Below are 18,109 nucleotides of genomic sequence, written 5' to 3' on the forward strand. Positions count from 1 at the left end.
ATAAATTGGAATTATTACGCAGAAACATATCTTTCAAACTTATCTTCAAGTTCAGTAAAGAAGGCAGTTTGTCGCGCCTCCAGTGGCAGCAACTTATTTGGTTATTCGACAACAGCGCCATGACTAATTTTTTTTTTTCGTATGTGCGTCAGTTCATCTGCGGCGGACGTTCGCGCTCGCCATTTTGTTCGGGCCAGGTGTAAATCGCGTTTTAATACTGCCATGCTTTGATTTCACAGCTTCAACGACCTTCGCGTCGACCTTCTGTACAGCCGCCTAGTTGTAGCCCGTAGTTTTATTCTTCAAATATGGAAGAGGACGTCTGCGAAGAGTACAAGTCGTCGCTGCTGGATCTCACATGCAACAGCAAGCCGCTCATCAATATGCTCACGATGTTGGCCGAAGAAAACGTCCAGCAGGCTCCAAGGATTGTGCGAAGCATCGAAGAGCACTTACAGAAGGTCCTTTTTGTTGAAATGTTTACTAGAAGTAAGGTGACCACCTCGGAATAAGCGTCGCAACGTATCACGCAATGCTTTGTTCCGTGTAGGGCTTGGGTATCGTTCGTGCATGTTGACATGATGATTGGGCGCTAACATTTTCATGTAACGTTGAAGTCAAGCTGAGATTTATTGCTCATTTCGGTGGTTACGCGATGGTCTTAATTTTTTGTTGAGGTGACGTCCTAGTGGCCTAGTTTTTGTTCGTTTCTTGTAGATATTGGGTTGGCTGCTTCCTCACAGACGACGTCATTGGGGGAGACGCACATCGATCCCGCGATCGAAGATACTTACTCGTACGGAGCTGCGGATCCGCTTGTTTTGGGTGACCGGTTTAGAGTGGTGATAACCGTATTAACACCGGGTTTCTTTATTCGACCGCTGCCATTACAGCGGTGGACGGCGGTCTCGAGCTTGGCAGTGGATGCACGGAAGCCTAACCGTCGTCCGTCGGTCGAAGCCACGCGGTGCGGTGCAATGGAGCACGAAACTAGAGCAGAGGAAAAACCATTCCACGAAGTTGCCTGCGCACGAATGTATCTGTTCTGGAACGTCGCGGCAAACATTGCTGTTCCGCCAATAAACTGTTCCTGCTGCATCGAATGCTTGTTCACTATGCGGTTTTTTTTTTGTCAATGTCAACATAGAATGTTTTTCGCGATGAAACATTGAAAGATGCCTGCGCGTCTGGCTGTTTTGCCCCGATGTGTTTATAACGCCTTTGTACCTTTAAGGGCATAAGTACCCACAATTAACTGGTAATACCTAAGCACTGGTTTTCCTCTCTACACTAATAGTGTGCACTTTCTTAATCCTTACACCTGAAGTTATTTCGCGATACTGCGGCAGGCGCAGTGTTAGTAGTCTTGGAAGAGCTGTAGATCTGTTACTGTGCATTGCCATGAGCGAAGACATCTTGTGGTGAGTACCTGCCTTGCTGGCCTCTTCTCCTAACTCCCCTGTTTCTCTTCTAGGTCCCTGTAGACATGAAGCTACCTGTACTATACCTAATTGATTCCATAATGAAGAATGTTGGGAATGAATATCGGGCCCTGTTCACTCAGAACATCGTTTCCAACTTTTGCAACGTTTTTGAAAAGGTACACATTTTTTCAAGCTCAGTAACTTGCTACCGCTGGAGGGAAACATCATTCTAGTAGTAGCAATACCGGACTAACATTTTTGTGTTGGTTTTGTAGTGCATGGTTGCAAAGGTTAATGCGTGTAGGTGTGCGCCTTTTATACAGTGTTTCACTTGTCATTGGCTGTGTGAATTAGGAGAGTTCTTCGAAATTTTGCCTACGGAACAGAGCCGCCCAGAAGCAGTTGAGTGTGTGGGTGCACTACTGTGCATGTGATGGCTTCTACATTAGCTTTCTCCCAAGGACATGGTTCAATCCTGGGAGCAGTGGCTGCTCTTCAGGTGAAGGCGAAAAGCAAAGCTGCCCCTATGTCGAGATTTCAGTGCATGTTAAGAGATCTCTAGGGGGTCAAAATGAATCCGGAGCCCCCCACTACAGGACTAAATTGGGCAAGTTGTCTCCCACCTTTTCAAAGTTCGTCGTTTTTGCACTGTTTGCGTGAGAACCCTCCGCTCCGGCACATGTCTTAGCCCAAATGTAGCTTAGCTGCACCAAACCTAAAAAATTTCGAGTTTTTGATTAGTTCTCAAAAACCAAACAAACAAAAAACACTTCAGCTGTGCAGAAGTAGGGGAGTGGACAATTTGACATGTTCAGAGACTGCTCCATTCATTCCGTTCGACTTTGGTTATGTATGTGAAGAAACTCGTAGGTGCCATGTTCTGGAACTGGTAAACTCGTCCATTTCTTGGGGTTTCACACACTGAACCTACATCTGGGCTGTGAGGCGGGCTGTGTGGAGGGCTCTGGATAAATTTTGACCACCTCGGACCTTTAACGTGCACCGATATCTTTACACTCTGGCGCTTTCGCTTTTCAATTCTACCAAAAAAGTAAAAAAAACAAACAGCCACCACGACTGGGATTGAGCCTGCGTTCTTGTGCACAGCAGCACAACGCCTTAACTATTGAGCCACGGTGATGTATTTTTTAGAGTTGCCTAATATTATACAGCTTTGCTTGTTCAGTTGGACATTTGCATATTCCAAGGACATGGGAGCTACATCCTCATGATGGGTCTTGGGACTTTGCATATATTTTTTCTTGGCTTTGCAAAGTATTCTAAAGAAAAGCCTAGTGCTCCAACCAAGGGCTTTAGTTAAATTGGTCCCAATTACCCCAACCCAGGGCTTCATTTAAAGTGGTCCGTTGGAGTATTTGCCATTTCCGTTATGTTTTCATGCAAGCAGACAGAGTTTTTTGTCAAAAAGGTTCACATGCGTAGTTATTTAATGCAGGCACTGCCTTGAGTGTTGCTTGCATGCATGACCGAAAATTGAAATGGAAACTTCTAGGGCGGATTTATGAAGCGCCATTTCGTGTGCCTGAACCCGGCGTGCCTGAACGTTTTGGTGTGCCGAGTACCGTCCTGAACCCTCGTTTGGTTTCACCGAGTAATGCCGCCCTTGCGCGTCTCTGCTAGGGAGACGAGCGCATGCGCATGCAACTGTTCAAGTTGCGCCAGACCTGGGTGGACATCTTCCCGAACAAGAAGCTCTTTGCCTTGGACACACGGGTGAAACAGATGGACCCGGCCTGGCCCATCATGGCCAAGGAGCCGCAGCAGACCACCACCATACACGTCAACCCCAAGTTTCTTGAGGCGAAAGCGGTGCGTTTGGGTCGATGGCATGTGCACTAATCCCTGCTGCTGTTGCGCTTGCGCAGTTATTTTTGTCCACGACAGAGTGTTCGAGTGCGATTCTGTTTATCTTATTCTCGTCGCGCTGAAAGCCCTCTGAGAAGATTCTTCAGAAGTGTCCCACCGAGAGTAGCACATGTTTTTTGCCACTTTCTTAATATCAACCTTTCCAATAGAGGCAGACCACTTCCCCTTTGCCCTCCTTGTTGTTCGAGACTAGTGGCTTTACTTTGTACATATAATCTTAGAAGCTAAAATTTCACGGCATGAGATGTGGGCTATATTAAAGCATCATGGGGAGAAATTTAAAAACATGTATACCATTTTGAGGGGCTTCTTCTCTTTCCTCGGATTTCTTGCTTTATTTTATTCTTTTCCTCCCAAATCGGCGAGAAATGTTTGAGCTAGCCGGATATGCATGCAATAAGGCTTGTGATGAAAGTGGAACCTTGTGCCAGAATTCACTGGCACTCAATCACCACCGCTGTTTCACCAGACAAAAATGTACTTTGCCACACCCCTGGTTTACTTGCAGTCATTTTATTTATACATGGAAATCGACATCGGGTGTCAGTATGGAGGGGTGCTACAATTGGCAAGGGCACTCGTGAGGCCAGCCTGCAAAATGTGGCGAAAAAACTAATGCCACAGCCTGTGTGGAACTCTCACTGGAATGCATTTCCGAGATGTCTGTGGATTCTGTGCGGAGTTGGTAACTTGCGTGGATGAACCCTGTATTACTATTCCTCATCCACATGAAATTGAATGCAAGGAAGCAGCCATTGAGCAAAAATAATGCCTCTCGGATAAAGGATATTTCGGTGAGTCTCAATATGAGGCCATTCATCCACTTTCAGTGAAAACAAGCCTCTGAGCCTAACCAGAGTATTGAGGATCACCATCTCTGAAATTTTGTTACGAACCATTGCTTGGAAATTTTCGTATTCTTTGCTATAATCCTGCCTTGCTGCTTTTATGGAATATAGTGTCACTCTTCAAAAGAACGTCCTGGCTGTGAAGTCAGTACTAAGTGGATTTGATGAAGCTGATTGCATGTAATTGTAGATTAATGCCATGTTCTCGCAGCCATCCTATCATTGAAGTCAGTCCTTTTACTCACAGTACAGCTTCATTATAATCAGCTGTTGAACGCTTACTGTAAAACAAAAGCTTCCTCGAATGACTGCCACCTCTTCCTATCTCACACAGGCCTAACACTCGCATCTTTCCACCCAGTTCTCTTCCTGTTTCAACTTGTGGGTGGGCTGTTATTGGTGTCCCCAGCTTGCCTCAGTCTGCAAACAGTTTGTCCATTGCGTCACTTATTGGATGCATAATCTTGTAGAAAGAATATAGCGCAGCAAGACTTCTGCTGCTAAGGTTTTCTATAGCACTACATTTAGTGTACTCTAACAGTTGTGGTAGACCAAACTCTGTAGTCTCTAAAAATGACAAAAAGAAAAGAATGAAGAATCCACGGCGCAGATTGCATTGTCTCGTAAAATCGGGCGGTCATCTTGCACGTCCCCTCGTGTGAATGCTATTCACTTCATTGTGTCTCTGCAGAAGGGGCAGGACAAGGAGACAATAGAGCAGCAAGCCGCCAAGCTCGCCAGTTTAAATGCCCTGGACAAAGCGACGACTGAGAAGGTATGGCTTTTCCAAAGCATTTGCGCGGGAAACGTGTGACGTTGAAATATGACGGCCCCTCACATAGGACTTGAACATTGCCTCGAACTGTTGCTTAGAGGGGGAGCAGTTCTCATTATGAGGAATATCACTTTGCGTATTGCCCAGTGTGTTTCACATGCATTTAAAATTTAAATGCATTTTTAGAATGAAGATGGGCTCTGCATTGGTGTATCATGTATAGATTCTTTTATTAGCTAGGGGAGAACTGAAGGTCGGTGGTGGGGCAATACTACCTAGCCACTTGACGAATATTTGTTATTTGTGTCAGGACTTGGGGTGACCCGCTTATTGTACTAATTGATAAAAACGCCCCAGTTTCTCGCACCAGACGAGGCCATCTGGCCCTTGTCGATGCATTCTGTAAAGCTTCGAGCATTTCTCTTTCCCTCCATCCCTGAGCATTTGAAACATGTCTTTCTCAGATCCTTTGTGCTGGCCCGCCGTCTTCAGAAGGGGAAGCTGTCAAAAGGATGCTTCTGCAGAAGCAGCAGGAGTTCATTCTGCTGCAGAGGCAAAAGCTGCAGCTCGAGCTGCAAATGCAGCAGCAGCAGCTGAGGCAGAAACAAGAGGCAGAGGTAACTGGAGCTTCAGTACTTTCCTGCTGACCCTTTTTCTCCCTGTTTCATTTCTTTTCAGTACCGCGCAACCTAAAAGAACCTTTCTTTGATAAATACTTTTTTTTTTGACTCCTTATGGCTACATTCTGAGGAGCACTTTTTATTTTGCTCCCCCCGACCCTCTTTTTTTTTAAGTCGCTGTTAGTCTTGCCTGCACACTGTGCTTCAATGCCTGGATTGTCCCTAATTTTCAGATAAAGCTGGCTCTCCAGACTGGGTTCGAAGTGAGTCCCCACAAGACGACAGTGTGGCTATTCGTTCTATCTCTCTCTCTCTTTCCCTCTACCTCTCCCTCTTTCGCTCTCTCTGTCTCTCGTTTGTGGGGCGTCTTGTTTGCGTGGTTGGTGCTTGCAACGGCCTATGCTGTTGCTGTTTTGCTGTCATTAAAGCGTGGCTCCTCCTCCTTTTTTTCCTCTCCCCCCCCCCTGCCTCTAAATTTTCAGCAACTTCTGAAGAGCCTGCGTCCCCCGTCTAGTGTGGCTGTGCCTCAGCGAGCGGCTCCGCCGATGCCCACCTCTGGCCCCACTAGTGTGGCTGTACGTACGCAAACTTTCAACATTGCGGGGCGCGTGCTGGGTGTGTTCTGGCATGGGTCAAGAGGTGTGCTCTGGGAGCTCAGTGCACCCATTCCACTGTGCCTTTGAGGCACGCGAAATAGTCTAGTAGTCTGTCGTCAAATGCAAAGTTTTGAGCGCAGACATGATTAACTAACAAACATCAATTGCTTTTTATTAAAACTCAATTCAACAGTGGGTGTTAAAGAATTTTACAGCAGCAGTGAGTAACAATCCTTGAGTGTTGCGTAAACTCTATCCAGCACCTTTGTCGAACTTGGCGGGAGGGCGAGAAGAGGGGGGTTGTAAAAGGTTCTGTACTTGCAAAGCTTTCAGAACCCAACCGAAAAAATTTTCGGCGCTTTTTCCATTGTTCCTAACTTCAGTGTACCGTAATGACGCACCCACCAAATGCCGCAGGTTCCACGGCCTCAAGTGCCCGTCGCAGCACGGGACCCCCGGTTACAACAGCGGCCCACACCCTTGGCCGACTCCAACAAGCCGCCCGTCTCCTCAGCAGGGCCCGTTCAAAGCACACAGCTACAGCAGCAGCAGCAGCCCAGGCCCCAGCCGGCGTCCATTGTGGTGGCTTCACCTCACAGCAACTCGCCAAATGCGGCCACATTGGAGTCTGCGTCGCCCGACAGGCATGGTAACAACCGGCTGTCGGCAAGGGAGAAGCACGCTGCCATCAGGTCGCCACCCAAGAAGTTCCGCATTCCCAAGACGAGCGACCGGAACAAGGCGGAGGAAGATTCGAGCAAGAATGGTGACGTTGCGCCGCCCTCCTCGCCGACCAAGGGGTCGTCGCCGACCAAGTCGCGCAAGGCAGCAACCCCCGAGGACAAGGACGAGCGGCAGTACAGTCGAGCCGGCTCGGGCAAATCGAGCTCTGCTTCTTCCTCCTCCTCCTCGTCGTCATCGGCTTCGCAGTCCCAGGGCCGGGGGGGGAAGAAGGGGCGAGGCAAGGGCAGCAACAAGGACAAGGGCGAGGAGAACGTCAGGCCTAATGGTGACGTCGAAATGGCGGATGCGCTGCCGAGCAGCGACGTGGACATGCGCGTTGTGGTCGAGAAGCGGGCGGACTCCGGGGACTCGGTCTCGGAAGCGCCGCTGCACAAGAGGCAGAAAGGTCACACGGAGTGAGTGCACCACTGTGACCTCATGGATGGTCTCTGTTGTGAGAGGTCGTTTGCGGACATCGGATGCCGTGGCTTTTAACGGGTTGAGAGCACTTTTAACCTGTATCACGGAGCTAGAATATGTATAGGAGGGGGAACGGCCCATTGCGGCGGGCTCTGGCGAGCGACCAGATAGTGGGCGTCCTAATTATCAGTCCCGCATCGTCTGCGAACTGCCCGAGATGCTATCCAGTGCTCGATGCATCCAACAGTCCTCGGACTGCCTGCGGACCGTCCAGGACTGGTAAATCGAGGAGGCCCAAAGTCAATAAAAACCAATGCCAGCTACAAAGCTTCGTAGCTGCGATAGCGGAGGAGAGGGCAGCAGCACCTAATGGACGAAATGTTTGGGGCCACATATCCTTCCGTAACTTTGCAGTGAAATGGCGATAGCAGTAGGCACATAGATGCTTCTGCAGCAGATGCCATTGACTTAACCTAGGCCAAGCATTTGTGACGCTGTCTGGCTGCCCTAGGAAGTGCCGCTTCCCTCCTGTCTCATTCTTGCTTCGTAAGCTGCATAAATATTCTGTGGACAGAATAGGTGAACAAAGGAATTTTGAGCTTGGAGATATCATCGAAACTCGCTGCAAACTGTGACGACGCTAGTGCAGTTTGAGGCTTGGTGTTTTCTTTTCCTCTGAGCGTTGCACATAAATTTGGTATCCGAACTTCCACTCTCGGTAGTGATGCTATGGGTTACATGTCTTGAACTATGCAGTGCAGTGACCAATTCACTTCATTGCCCCCTCTCATCAAGCCAAGCTTGGGAATGGGTCAAGTATGGCAGAGGGCCCCTGGGTACCATCACTATATGTCTCGTGTGCAGTAAATATGGGCTTGTGCGTATGCAGTTGGGGTTGAAAGGTTGCAAACTACTTTTTGGATTTATTCCTTTGTCATAGACTTCAGATGCAACATCAGCAGTACACTGATCAGCCATAACTACATCGTAACTATGAAATCATGGAAAATGGAAATTGCTATTCTACAAAGTATCTGACATCTAACTGCACTGTAGAAACTGAGTTTTCTGCATTGAAAGCAGGGTAGAAATATGAGTGACCAAAGGTGGAAACTGCGAATGTATCACCAGCACGGCAGTCGTAGTAGGGTCAGGGTTAACCAACAAGGAGTGTATCAGACCTGCCTTGTCATACAGTGGCAACCCTTCAGCACAAGAAATGTTGAGGCATTGTTTCCCAAGCCAAAGGTGCAGACAGAAGCTGCCCCCCCTGAAGCTTCCCTGTGGTACGCGTGTGTCGTAAGTGCTCTGCTGTGTGCCGCTGCAGGGAAGGCCTGGCGGACTTTGACTACCGGAAGCCCCCGGACCGGCCAGGGGTCGTTTCAAATGCCTCGCAGAGGGGCTGGGCACAGTACAAGGCGAAGCACCCGGATGAGTTCAAGAGCCCTCTCCGGCCAGCCAGGGAAAATATGGACGTCAGGGATGAAGACATGCGGCAGCTGCAAGGTGGGGCTTCTCTCCTCTCGCAGAGCTGCTTTGTGTGTGGAAGGAGAGTTGTGATGCAGCAACGTCTAGCCGTAATGAGCACCTAGTGCCGTAAAAATTCCAGGGCTGCATCGCTGTTGGGTTTTGGATCCACATAGTGTAACACGAGACTTACTCCAATTTTACAAAATAAAACTGTGGCGTGGGTGGGTGGTCTTGGTTGAATTAAACTTGAAATGGGCATGGCACCATTTCTGCCTGGAATTTTGACCTAAGCAGTGGCCAATTTGTTAGCTTCGGCCTAGGATGTTCCTGTTCATCGTTTTTAGTTGCACTATTAACCCCTCAAATATCATCGTTATTATCACCCATTGGATGCCCACTTATGCTAAAAAGATGCCGTCCAACCTCCCAAAGCACTGAGTGGAGAGTGACCTCGCTGTCGTAGCGGGTTTCCTCGAGTCTAGTCATAACTTGGGCCCTCAGACTGCTGTGTCCTCAGACTTCCTAAAGGCTTTGGGTATTCATCCACTCAAGTTTACATCTTTAAATCGTGCTGTTCGTGCAAAGCTTTACTGCGCACGCTTGTTCAGGCAGCTTTCAAAAGCAGTTTCTCCCCAGTCATTATTCGGTGTCTGTCCACCATGCTGACGTTGGCTGGTGAAGGGCTGTTGCAGTAGCTTATGGATTCTTGGCAGAAATTATAAATGCAAGATGGCTGTACGCATGAATGTCTCAGGTTAAAAAGCCATCTAGATGGGGCTGGGACTCCGTGATCGAGGATGCCCGGCATTGTTTTGGCCTGTGTAAATCTGGGTGGGCAGCTGGTGAGTCGCCCTTGGCCTTTCCTCCTGCCCTGATGCGCATGCTGCGACCGCAGATTCTTTGGGGAGGGGTGGTCCCGGAGGCGCCTTTCATGGACGAGGGCCCATGCAGCCCAACGTGGACCGTTTCGGCAGACCCTTGCTTCGGAAGCTCATGTCCGACCCAAGGTGAGGAGACCTTGGGGAAGCTGTCGGGAAGTGTCTCCAGCACGCTGTCCATGACATTGGGAAGGTTTGCTTTGGGGGCAGCTCTGTAAGCCCAACTGGAGATCTTAGTAAAACTGCAGTGCACTCACTTCTCCAATAGAGGTACCTGCATTGGCCTTTCTTGGGGTGGCGCTGGGGGAAGAGCTTGTGGGAGGTGTTGGGGTCTCTTGGTACTCTATCACTTGGGTGGTCATAGCCGTGGGAAGCACTGCATTCGTGAGAGCAGGACATCGTTCAAGGACAGATGATGCCTGTGAAGATCACGCATGGTGCGGGTCAGTCGAGTGGACAGGGTTGTACACATCTTGGGAAGGGTAGGTGGAGCAACCCAATCACGCTGGCAGGACTCGTTTATTTCCTTTTCATTTTTCGTTGTGTTCACTTCTTGGTTTTGCGGTTGGCTGATGCTGCACTTGCAAACATTGCTGTTTATTATGGAGCAGAGCATTGGAAGGGCCTTTTCACATCACGCGCACGCCTTGCAAGCGTCTCATTTTTTCCGTCCGAGTCCTTTGACAGCTGTGCACAGTGCGTTCGCGTGCCGCCCAGTGCTCACAGTGGTTACCGCAAGCCTTTTCAACCCCCGCAGGTTCCGCAGCCAAGTTGGGGGTCCGGGCGTCCCCCCCGAGCTGAGCGCGCAGCAGCAGCAGATGTACGAGATGCTGGCCGACCCGGACGTGTACCTGCAGCAGACGGAGGAGCAGCTGCGCGCGGGACGCATCGACCCCAGCCTGCACCGCGAGCTCAAGGCTCAGCTGGAGAAGATCGCCCAGTTCCGGAAGGCCCAGCCACAGTCGCCCATCCTGGTGAGGAGGGAGGGCAGGGGGGGGAAGTCTGGCCTTTTGGGGCCGTGTTTCTTCCGAGTCGTCGTCAAATGTTGCAGGCCAGCCTTTGCATCAAAACTCAATAATGGGCCCACAGTCGTAGCGGGCAGCCAGAATTAAATGCGTGTCGTGCTGCATGTATCATTGCGTCGCATAGCTTTCATGTACTGTGGGTTTTAAGAATCAGTGTTTTAAATGGTAGGCCTGCTGCGTTTTGTTAGGAAGTGTCCCTCCTTCCTGGTGCCGATCTATCACATCAAGCAGTGTTCACATTCGGTCATCAGCAGGTTAGCAGAGATGCACATTATGTGCCTTTCATTTAGAACTTGTGAGATTTCTGCCATGTTTTATTTGTTTTACCTGCGCAACCCTTGCACTTATTTTTTTTTTGTAAGTTGACTGAGGTCGTCTCAGGTGCACTAGCAACGGGGACAGGAAACTGGGATTCATTTTGTTGCATCTGAGGTTAGCTGCAAGCAGGCCGTACCATAAAGTGGGCCATAAAGTAAGGCTCTAGGGAAGCCTCATCAGTCATGCAGGTCTGACTTCAGGTCATCGTGTGTCCTTTATTTGTTTCCAATTAATTTTTTTTTATTTGTACGAGGTCTGCTACACATTCACTTCACTGCAATGCTGCCGGGATATTTGGTACACATACTCTGTTATTAAGAGTGTATGGTGATGACATTATGCCTGTCTGTACGGAAGGATGTACTATTGCCTCTATTTGCCTGAATTTCTGTTCTTTGCAAGCTATTGGAAGGTTGTGCTGGTAGAGCAAACAAAATGAACCCACAGGAGTAGTTTGAAAAGGATCCCACTGAATTTTTTTTTCACATTTATTTTTTTGAAAAGTTCTTAGCTGCTGTTACATCTTTGTGTGTTCTTCTGCAGTGGCTTTATGGGAACACGGTAGTGCCAAACATTTTTGGTTGGTGGTATTTGGTGAAAATATATGGCTAAAAGGAGCGTTGTTCTGCTCAGTCTGTACAGCTGCGGAGTAATCTAGTGGCAGTAAAGAACCCCAGCTGTTTTAAATGAAGCCATACATATTTTTTGTGGCACCTCTTTGAGTGCATGAGACCCTAAATTTGTTCTCTTCGTGCAGCCAATTGGCTGGCAGGGTGGGCCTTCTGGACCCGGATTTCCTCCATGGAATCAGCAGCCTTTCCCACCCATGAACAAAGGTACAGTTGCACTGCTCGGAACCACTGTCTGTCTTGTTTCGGGCTTGGACTGTACTTTGCCGCAGAAGAAAAGGCAGTATAACCTTCAGAGTCCTACAAGTCCTAACCTAACCCAACCCAACCCTTCATACTGCCTGTTTTTGGACTGAGTGGAAGATACCCAACTTCTCTTTTCCTCTCTCTTTGCAGTGGATGATTATGTGGGAGTGGGAGGGATATCTTACCAACTTAAAAAGGGCAAACGCAAACAGGATGAGCAGGTCCTAATGAACAGTTATGAAGACTTTGACCAAAGCATTGTCCTTGTGGAAACCGCAGTTATTTGCATGCATTGCATACACTCTTCCTTTGCTGTCCGAAACTGTTACCCACTTTCCAGCCGTTCCAGTCCGAATTTATTTTGCCAGTTTCTGGCACGGGAAAGAAAAACGCAACCTGGGCAAGAAAAACTCACGGGATATCAATATTTTCTCTTGCATACTGTTTGCAACTCTTTTACCAATATTTGAACAGCGTGTGAACCCACTCGAACCATTCTCCTGGGTGCCGGCCAGGGTTGTAACTCCAAGTTTTGCAGAAAAAGATTCCCTCCTGCCTCCTTTTGTTTTTCTAGCACTACAAACAACACATCTGATGGAGGCACGCAATTCTCTTCCTCATTGAAGTCATCACCGCCCTTGCTTAACTCTTTCAAGGCCGCGGAAAAATGGTCGATTTTGAGTGCTTCCAGAAAACTTTCCTTTTCTCTTGAGCTACTGGATACATTTAGCATTGCTATGCATGAAATTGTAGCTTATAGATTTCTCTTTCAAACACATGACAGCAGTTTAGTGAACGGTGTAATTATTGACAGTTTATTGGTCAACGAAACAAAAAGAATGCACAAAAAATGTATACCCAAAACACAAATAAGCGATTTTACTGAGCCTAAAAATTATTTTAGGAATTCTAAGATACACGAAATGTTTCTACGTTCCTAAGCTATGATTCAGTATATACATCAACACTGTGTAGCAAGTTCTGGATTTTTGCGGGCCCACCTCTGATGGCTGTGCCACTCCGCGAAGCCACTGGAGAGTCTATTCGATCTCTCTAAAATATGTATCCAAGCATGCTTGTTTGTGTTCTAACACAAAATGCTTATCAATGCAAGGGTAAAAAACAAGAAAAAAATATTTATCGCGCTTCAGAAGCAGTGCGCGTCGCTCCGTAGTGCTAATCTGACACGAGTGCCAGGCTATCTTGAAGGTGATAACGCGATATGGAACGGTGAATTTGGCAAACTATCCCCGCCACACGTTGTTCAGATCCTACACATGAAAGTAATACCGCAGTTGTGAGATATTAGGCATGTTGTGTTTATAAATACAGCTGAACCTCGTTATAAGAGACACTGATGTAAGAGACAAATGGGTATAAGAGACACTATTGACCCACATGGTTTGCTGCCCTATCTTTCCCATTAAATCGACCTCTTTCATAACAGACATCGGATGTAGAAGATTGGTTATAAGGGACAAGTCATCCTTGAACTTTAATCAATAATCTCACTTGTAATAGACATTTTAACTTCAGACACAGTGCCACCAGTCACTAATTGCAGTTGCTTCCATCCTGGAAGCACAGGTGGACGACAGACGCCTGCAGTCGCTATTTATTATCACTTCAGCAAACACACAGTGGTTCAGTCAGCTATGAAATGACGATGAGAAGCCCTGCCAATGGAAATGCAACTTACAGAAGTGGTTGATGCTTACTGCCATCCATTGGATGGAGCGCGATCGCACATGCGGGTTCTCCCACTGGCATAGCTCCCAATCAAAAAGCATCGCAGATGTTGAGTCCTGCAAGCATAATGAATAGCCTGAGCACACAACGGAAGAAGCTGTGCGCTCCGCCTATTCATCAGGCTTGTGAACTCAACATGTACGATTCATCTTCCACAAACGAGGAAAGAAAAAAAAGCTTGCAGAATCGGTTGTAAAATATAGTGTAAATACAGTCATGAAGCAAACAAAGATTCAGAACTGTTTCATAAATTCTGGGGGCCAAACATAAATTAGAATGAATCTTTTGAAACATGCTGTAGCATTCTTTTGAGCTTGTTTTAGTCATAGGGTGCCCACATTGAACTAGGGTCTGATTAGTAAGTGAAAACATGGTACCCTGCTTATAAGAGACATCTCGTATAAGAGACAGAAACTGCTCCCCGGTACGTGTCTCTTATAAAGGGGTTCAACTGTACACTGTCAAGTCAAAAACTTTCCCTGGCAGCACCTGTCGAAGTCTGAGGCCGTTGAATGGGAGAGTCTCCATCAGAGCTAAAATCTGAAGAATCCACATCGTTGCTGGAGTCATCACTGCTGCTGGGGTAAAAAAAATCAGCAGCAGCAGTGACCGAAGTCCCTGAAACCGCTGTCTGCCTTGCAGAGCGTGCAGTGAAACAGGACGCTATTAAAGAGTTAAGGGGTGATGTCTTGGGCCGCTATGGGAGAGAATGCGAAACTGACTGACAATTCTCGCTGGCTGTCCATTCTCTCTTTGATGCTATTTTGCTCTGCTCTTGCGAGATATCCTAAACGGGTCCATAACTATTTAGTGCTAGAACTTTGATTCCTGATTGCCGTATCCTGGAGACTGTACTTCCCTACTGTAAGGTGTTTTGTCTTTTGATGACAGCTGTAATGATTTTTGTTGAAAATGTTTTGGTGTTTTAATTGGGGGAGACGGAAATGACAACGATAAATGTGCTGCAACTTCGTGCTTGCACTTGGAAGTGTTCTCGGGAAATGTTATGTGACCATCTTGGTGTAAGGCCAGCGTGTTGCTAAAAAGATGCTTCGAGGTAATGCCTTATGTTTTGCAGATAATTCTTTAGTTAGGTAAGCGTGGCTGGACTGACTGAAATTTTTTTAGAAAGTAACGTAGATGTGTATTAAAATTTACCAACCTAGGAATGTTCTGGCATCTGTAGGGCACTGTTGAGCAGGGTCGTGTGCAATCATTGTGATCAGAAATTGCATAGCAGTTATGGCCAAGCCGCTGAGAGGGTGGGGGGGGGACATCGATATCTGTGAACTGAACGTGTAGTGAAAGAAGTTGTTTTGATGCCGCAGTGAGGGGTGGAAAGTGCGAGCAACTCTTTGCCGTGTTTGTTGCCCGGTCTGCAGATCTGCCCCCTCCGCTGGAGCCCGCGCCAGCTGTGGGGACCATCCGTGTGGACACCAAGATGCGCAAGGTTCAGTTTGTGGAGGACATCGCTGTGGTCCTCATGGACGGCAGCGAGACGAGGCAGATCATGTTCAAGGGCCCACCCAAGCAGGTCTTCATCGACGAGATGGTGAGTGCCGCCGGCCGCCATGGGTCATTGCTGTGGTCAAGGCTCGGTTTTGTGGGGAAGAAAAGGGGGGGGCTGAAGCGCCGGCAGGCTGGTTGGTACATCCTGATCAACCCCTGCAAGGATGTGAAGGACAAGGGCTAGCACCTGTTTTGGTACTTCACGTTCTCCGCCTGAATTGTGTTCGCACTTACAGGGGTTGAGTGCTATGCTTCTTGTCAGCAGACCTGTTTCTGTGTGAGAGTATTGCTGAAATGGAGGTGGGGCCAGGGACGTGCATGCGGGCAGTTTGAATGCTGAAGTTGTGTTTGGAATGACCGGTCACTGCTTGTGTGTTGTGGCACCTTTCTTGTTTAGTTGGAGCATTTGCCCTTGGCTAGTTGTTTCCTTTTGCACAGTTCTGTCCTGCTTGATTGCTTACGTTTGCCAATTATATACTTGCTTGTTTCCCCTCATGGGCATTCTCTGTTATTTCCAGCTGCCATCATGCTTGTTTCTCCTTTTGAGTGATTACAAACACACTGCTTTGAAAGCAATGCACTGCATTTGTAATCATAAGTGTGCAGCTGTAGACTGAAATGTGATCACTGAGTGGAACCCTGATTATGTGACTTTCTTGGGGTCGTGCAAACTTTTCGTCCAATAGGAGTGCGAGCAGGTACCACCTTATTACATGGCATGGCACCACGTGTTTGCTAGGAATTTATTAAATACCACATTTACCATTCTAACTTGCATCATGAAGACAAAATACAAGTTTGTTTTATTCGAAAGATTTCGTGTTCTATTGTGCCCCAGCACTTGTCCGGAAGGAAACGATGCTTTATTCACTGCGAAATTAATCAATTTAAGCTAAAAATTTCATTCGCGCGCCAAAACGTGTGTTTGAACGACGTCTGCAATGTCATCATAAGAACAGGTCTTTCAGCTAAACTTGGTGGGGAGCAGAGACTTGTTTACTGTTACTCAATCTAGATAATGCCATCACACCGCAGCAAGCCGTTTTCTGCCTTTGGTTTGTTTGTGACCGTATTTAAACCTGGCTTGTGTTTGTTCATGGAGAAAATAATCGTTTCGTGAAACATGGTGCTCGCTCTACAAATATGGTCACGTAAGACACGGTTGCTTGCGTCAATCGGCCAGTGTCGTCTGAGACAACCCCAAAGCCCCGCAGTGCACTGCATCTAAACCAAGCATAGCGCGTGCAGTACCAACAGCAGTATGCATGGGTACTTCTGTGTGGTTACGTGTTCTTTCGTAACTTCCACGGTTTGTCCCACCATTCTTACTGATATAAAAAGTATGTGCGGTTAATTTCAGCGCAAATAGCTCATTCGGCAAGCTTATAAGCTCTGCCTAAATTGCGTTTGCTTTTGTTGGCGTCAGCCAATCGCACAGCTGGGCTCATATGAGATCATGGGTTCTGTTGCGGGAAATGAGCTAGTGGGTTGCATGGCCATTCCCTTTTTCCCAAATTATATAGCTTATTTGAGCGAAGAGTACGTTAAAAGTGGTGTCAGCATGATTCTAACGAGGCAATCTTTTGAATGAACCAAACTTGCATTTTGTCTTCATTGCCCCTTTAAAGGAGCCATGAAGACAAAATACAAGTTTGTTTTATATGAAAGATTTCGTCTTTTATAGCGTCCCCAGCGCTTGCGCGGCAGCAAATGATGCCGTATTCACTGAGAAATTAATCAATTTAGGTTAAAATTTTGATTCTCCCGCCAAATTGTGTGTTTTGGTAACGTATACAATGAAGTCATAATGGCGCGTATACAAACAAGGTTCCACTGCGCCATTTGGCTCTGCAGCCTTGCTCGCTGTCAAACCTCCCAGATTGCGCTAGCATACCCAGCACTCCACCGTTGCTTTGGTTTTGACTGTATTTACACCTGGCTTGTTTTTGTTACGGTAGAAAGTAATCGCATCTTGAAACATGGGGTGTGCTTGACAGGTCACGTAAGGCTATATTGCTTACGCCAATCGGCCAGTGCCGTGTAAGGTAACTCCAAAGCGTCCGACTGCTATGCAGCTAAAACAAGCATGGTGCGCCCAGTGCTAACAGCAGTGCGCATCGGTACTTCTATGTTTACATGTATTTTCGTAACTTTTGCTGTTCACCGCACCATTCTTACTGCTGTAAAATGGATGTGCATTACATTTAGGCGCAAATAGCTCATTCGGCAAGCTTATAAGCTCTGCCTAAATTGCGTTTGCTTTTGCTGGCTTCAGCCAATCGCACAGCTGGGCTCATACGAGGTCATGGGTTCTGTTGCTGGAAATAAGCTAGTGGGTCGCATGGCCATTATCTTTTTCCCAAATTATATACAGTCTGCGCCCGTTACAACGGACCGTCTGAATCCGGAAAAAAATGTCCGCTGTTGCCGAAGTATGCAGTATCCAACGGGGGAGGCGGGGGGGGGGGGGGGGGAGTATGAGTCCTAAAGTGGGTACTTTGAACGATATTGCATATGCATAGTACAACTTTGTTCTTTCTAGACACCTGCAGCACCTCTGCAGTGTTCGTGCAAGGGCAAAAAGAATCGCGTAAACACCGTTTCCAAAGCTTAGAACCGGCGCTTGGAAAAGGCCTAGCAATTGCGGTCAAGCGTGTAAACACGCATGATGAGCTGAGCAAATAAAGCAAGAATATAACTAGGCGCAATTATTAACCAGCTATAAAACATCAGTCGCAGCCATCAGCATTAGCTAGGCTCTTTTAAATCCCCTCACGACGAGGCAAGTTTTCGCGAAACCATTCGTCAAACAAATTGGATCGCTGCCTGACATTCCCTAAGCAGCTTCCAGATTTTTAGCGATTTTAGTCCGCTGCCTGACATTCCCTCAAGGCAGCTTCCAGATTTTTAGCGGTTTTAGTCTGGTCATTGAAACAGCTGTAATGAAATAATTTGATGACGGACAGCTGTAAAATCGAAAGTTAGACCAGTT

At 47.5% G+C, this 18,109-nt stretch overlaps 1 protein-coding gene across 3 annotated transcripts in view; it reads left to right on the plus strand.

Annotated features, from left to right (window-relative positions):
• Window positions 1-132: 132 nt before the first annotated feature.
• The window catches only part of LOC144173890 (uncharacterized), a 59,814-nt gene continuing 41,837 nt past the window's right edge, over window positions 133-18,109 (plus strand). For 2 of the 3 annotated variants that reach the window (XM_077702199.1, XM_077702201.1), the window contains exons 1-13: window positions 133-461; window positions 1,475-1,600; window positions 3,066-3,254; window positions 4,851-4,934; window positions 5,399-5,551; window positions 5,788-5,817; window positions 6,037-6,129; window positions 6,568-7,289; window positions 8,621-8,799; window positions 9,659-9,770; window positions 10,399-10,615; window positions 11,742-11,820; window positions 14,991-15,160. In XM_077702199.1, coding sequence (XP_077558325.1) covers window positions 309-461; window positions 1,475-1,600; window positions 3,066-3,254; window positions 4,851-4,934; window positions 5,399-5,551; window positions 5,788-5,817; window positions 6,037-6,129; window positions 6,568-7,289; window positions 8,621-8,799; window positions 9,659-9,770; window positions 10,399-10,615; window positions 11,742-11,820; window positions 14,991-15,160 — 2,307 coding nt within the window. In that variant the 5' untranslated portion in view covers window positions 133-308. The remainder of the gene's footprint in view (window positions 462-1,474; window positions 1,601-3,065; window positions 3,255-4,850; window positions 4,935-5,398; window positions 5,552-5,787; window positions 5,818-6,036; window positions 6,130-6,567; window positions 7,290-8,620; window positions 8,800-9,658; window positions 9,771-10,398; window positions 10,616-11,741; window positions 11,821-14,990; window positions 15,161-18,109) is intronic. The other variant, XM_077702200.1, reaches the window with a different exon arrangement.

Source organism: Haemaphysalis longicornis, unplaced genomic scaffold (assembly GCF_048455015.1).
Source record: "Haemaphysalis longicornis isolate Haplotype H1 unplaced genomic scaffold, Haemaphysalis longicornis Haplotype H1 scaffold_3, whole genome shotgun sequence".
Lineage (NCBI taxonomy): Eukaryota > Metazoa > Arthropoda > Arachnida > Ixodida > Ixodidae > Haemaphysalis > Haemaphysalis longicornis.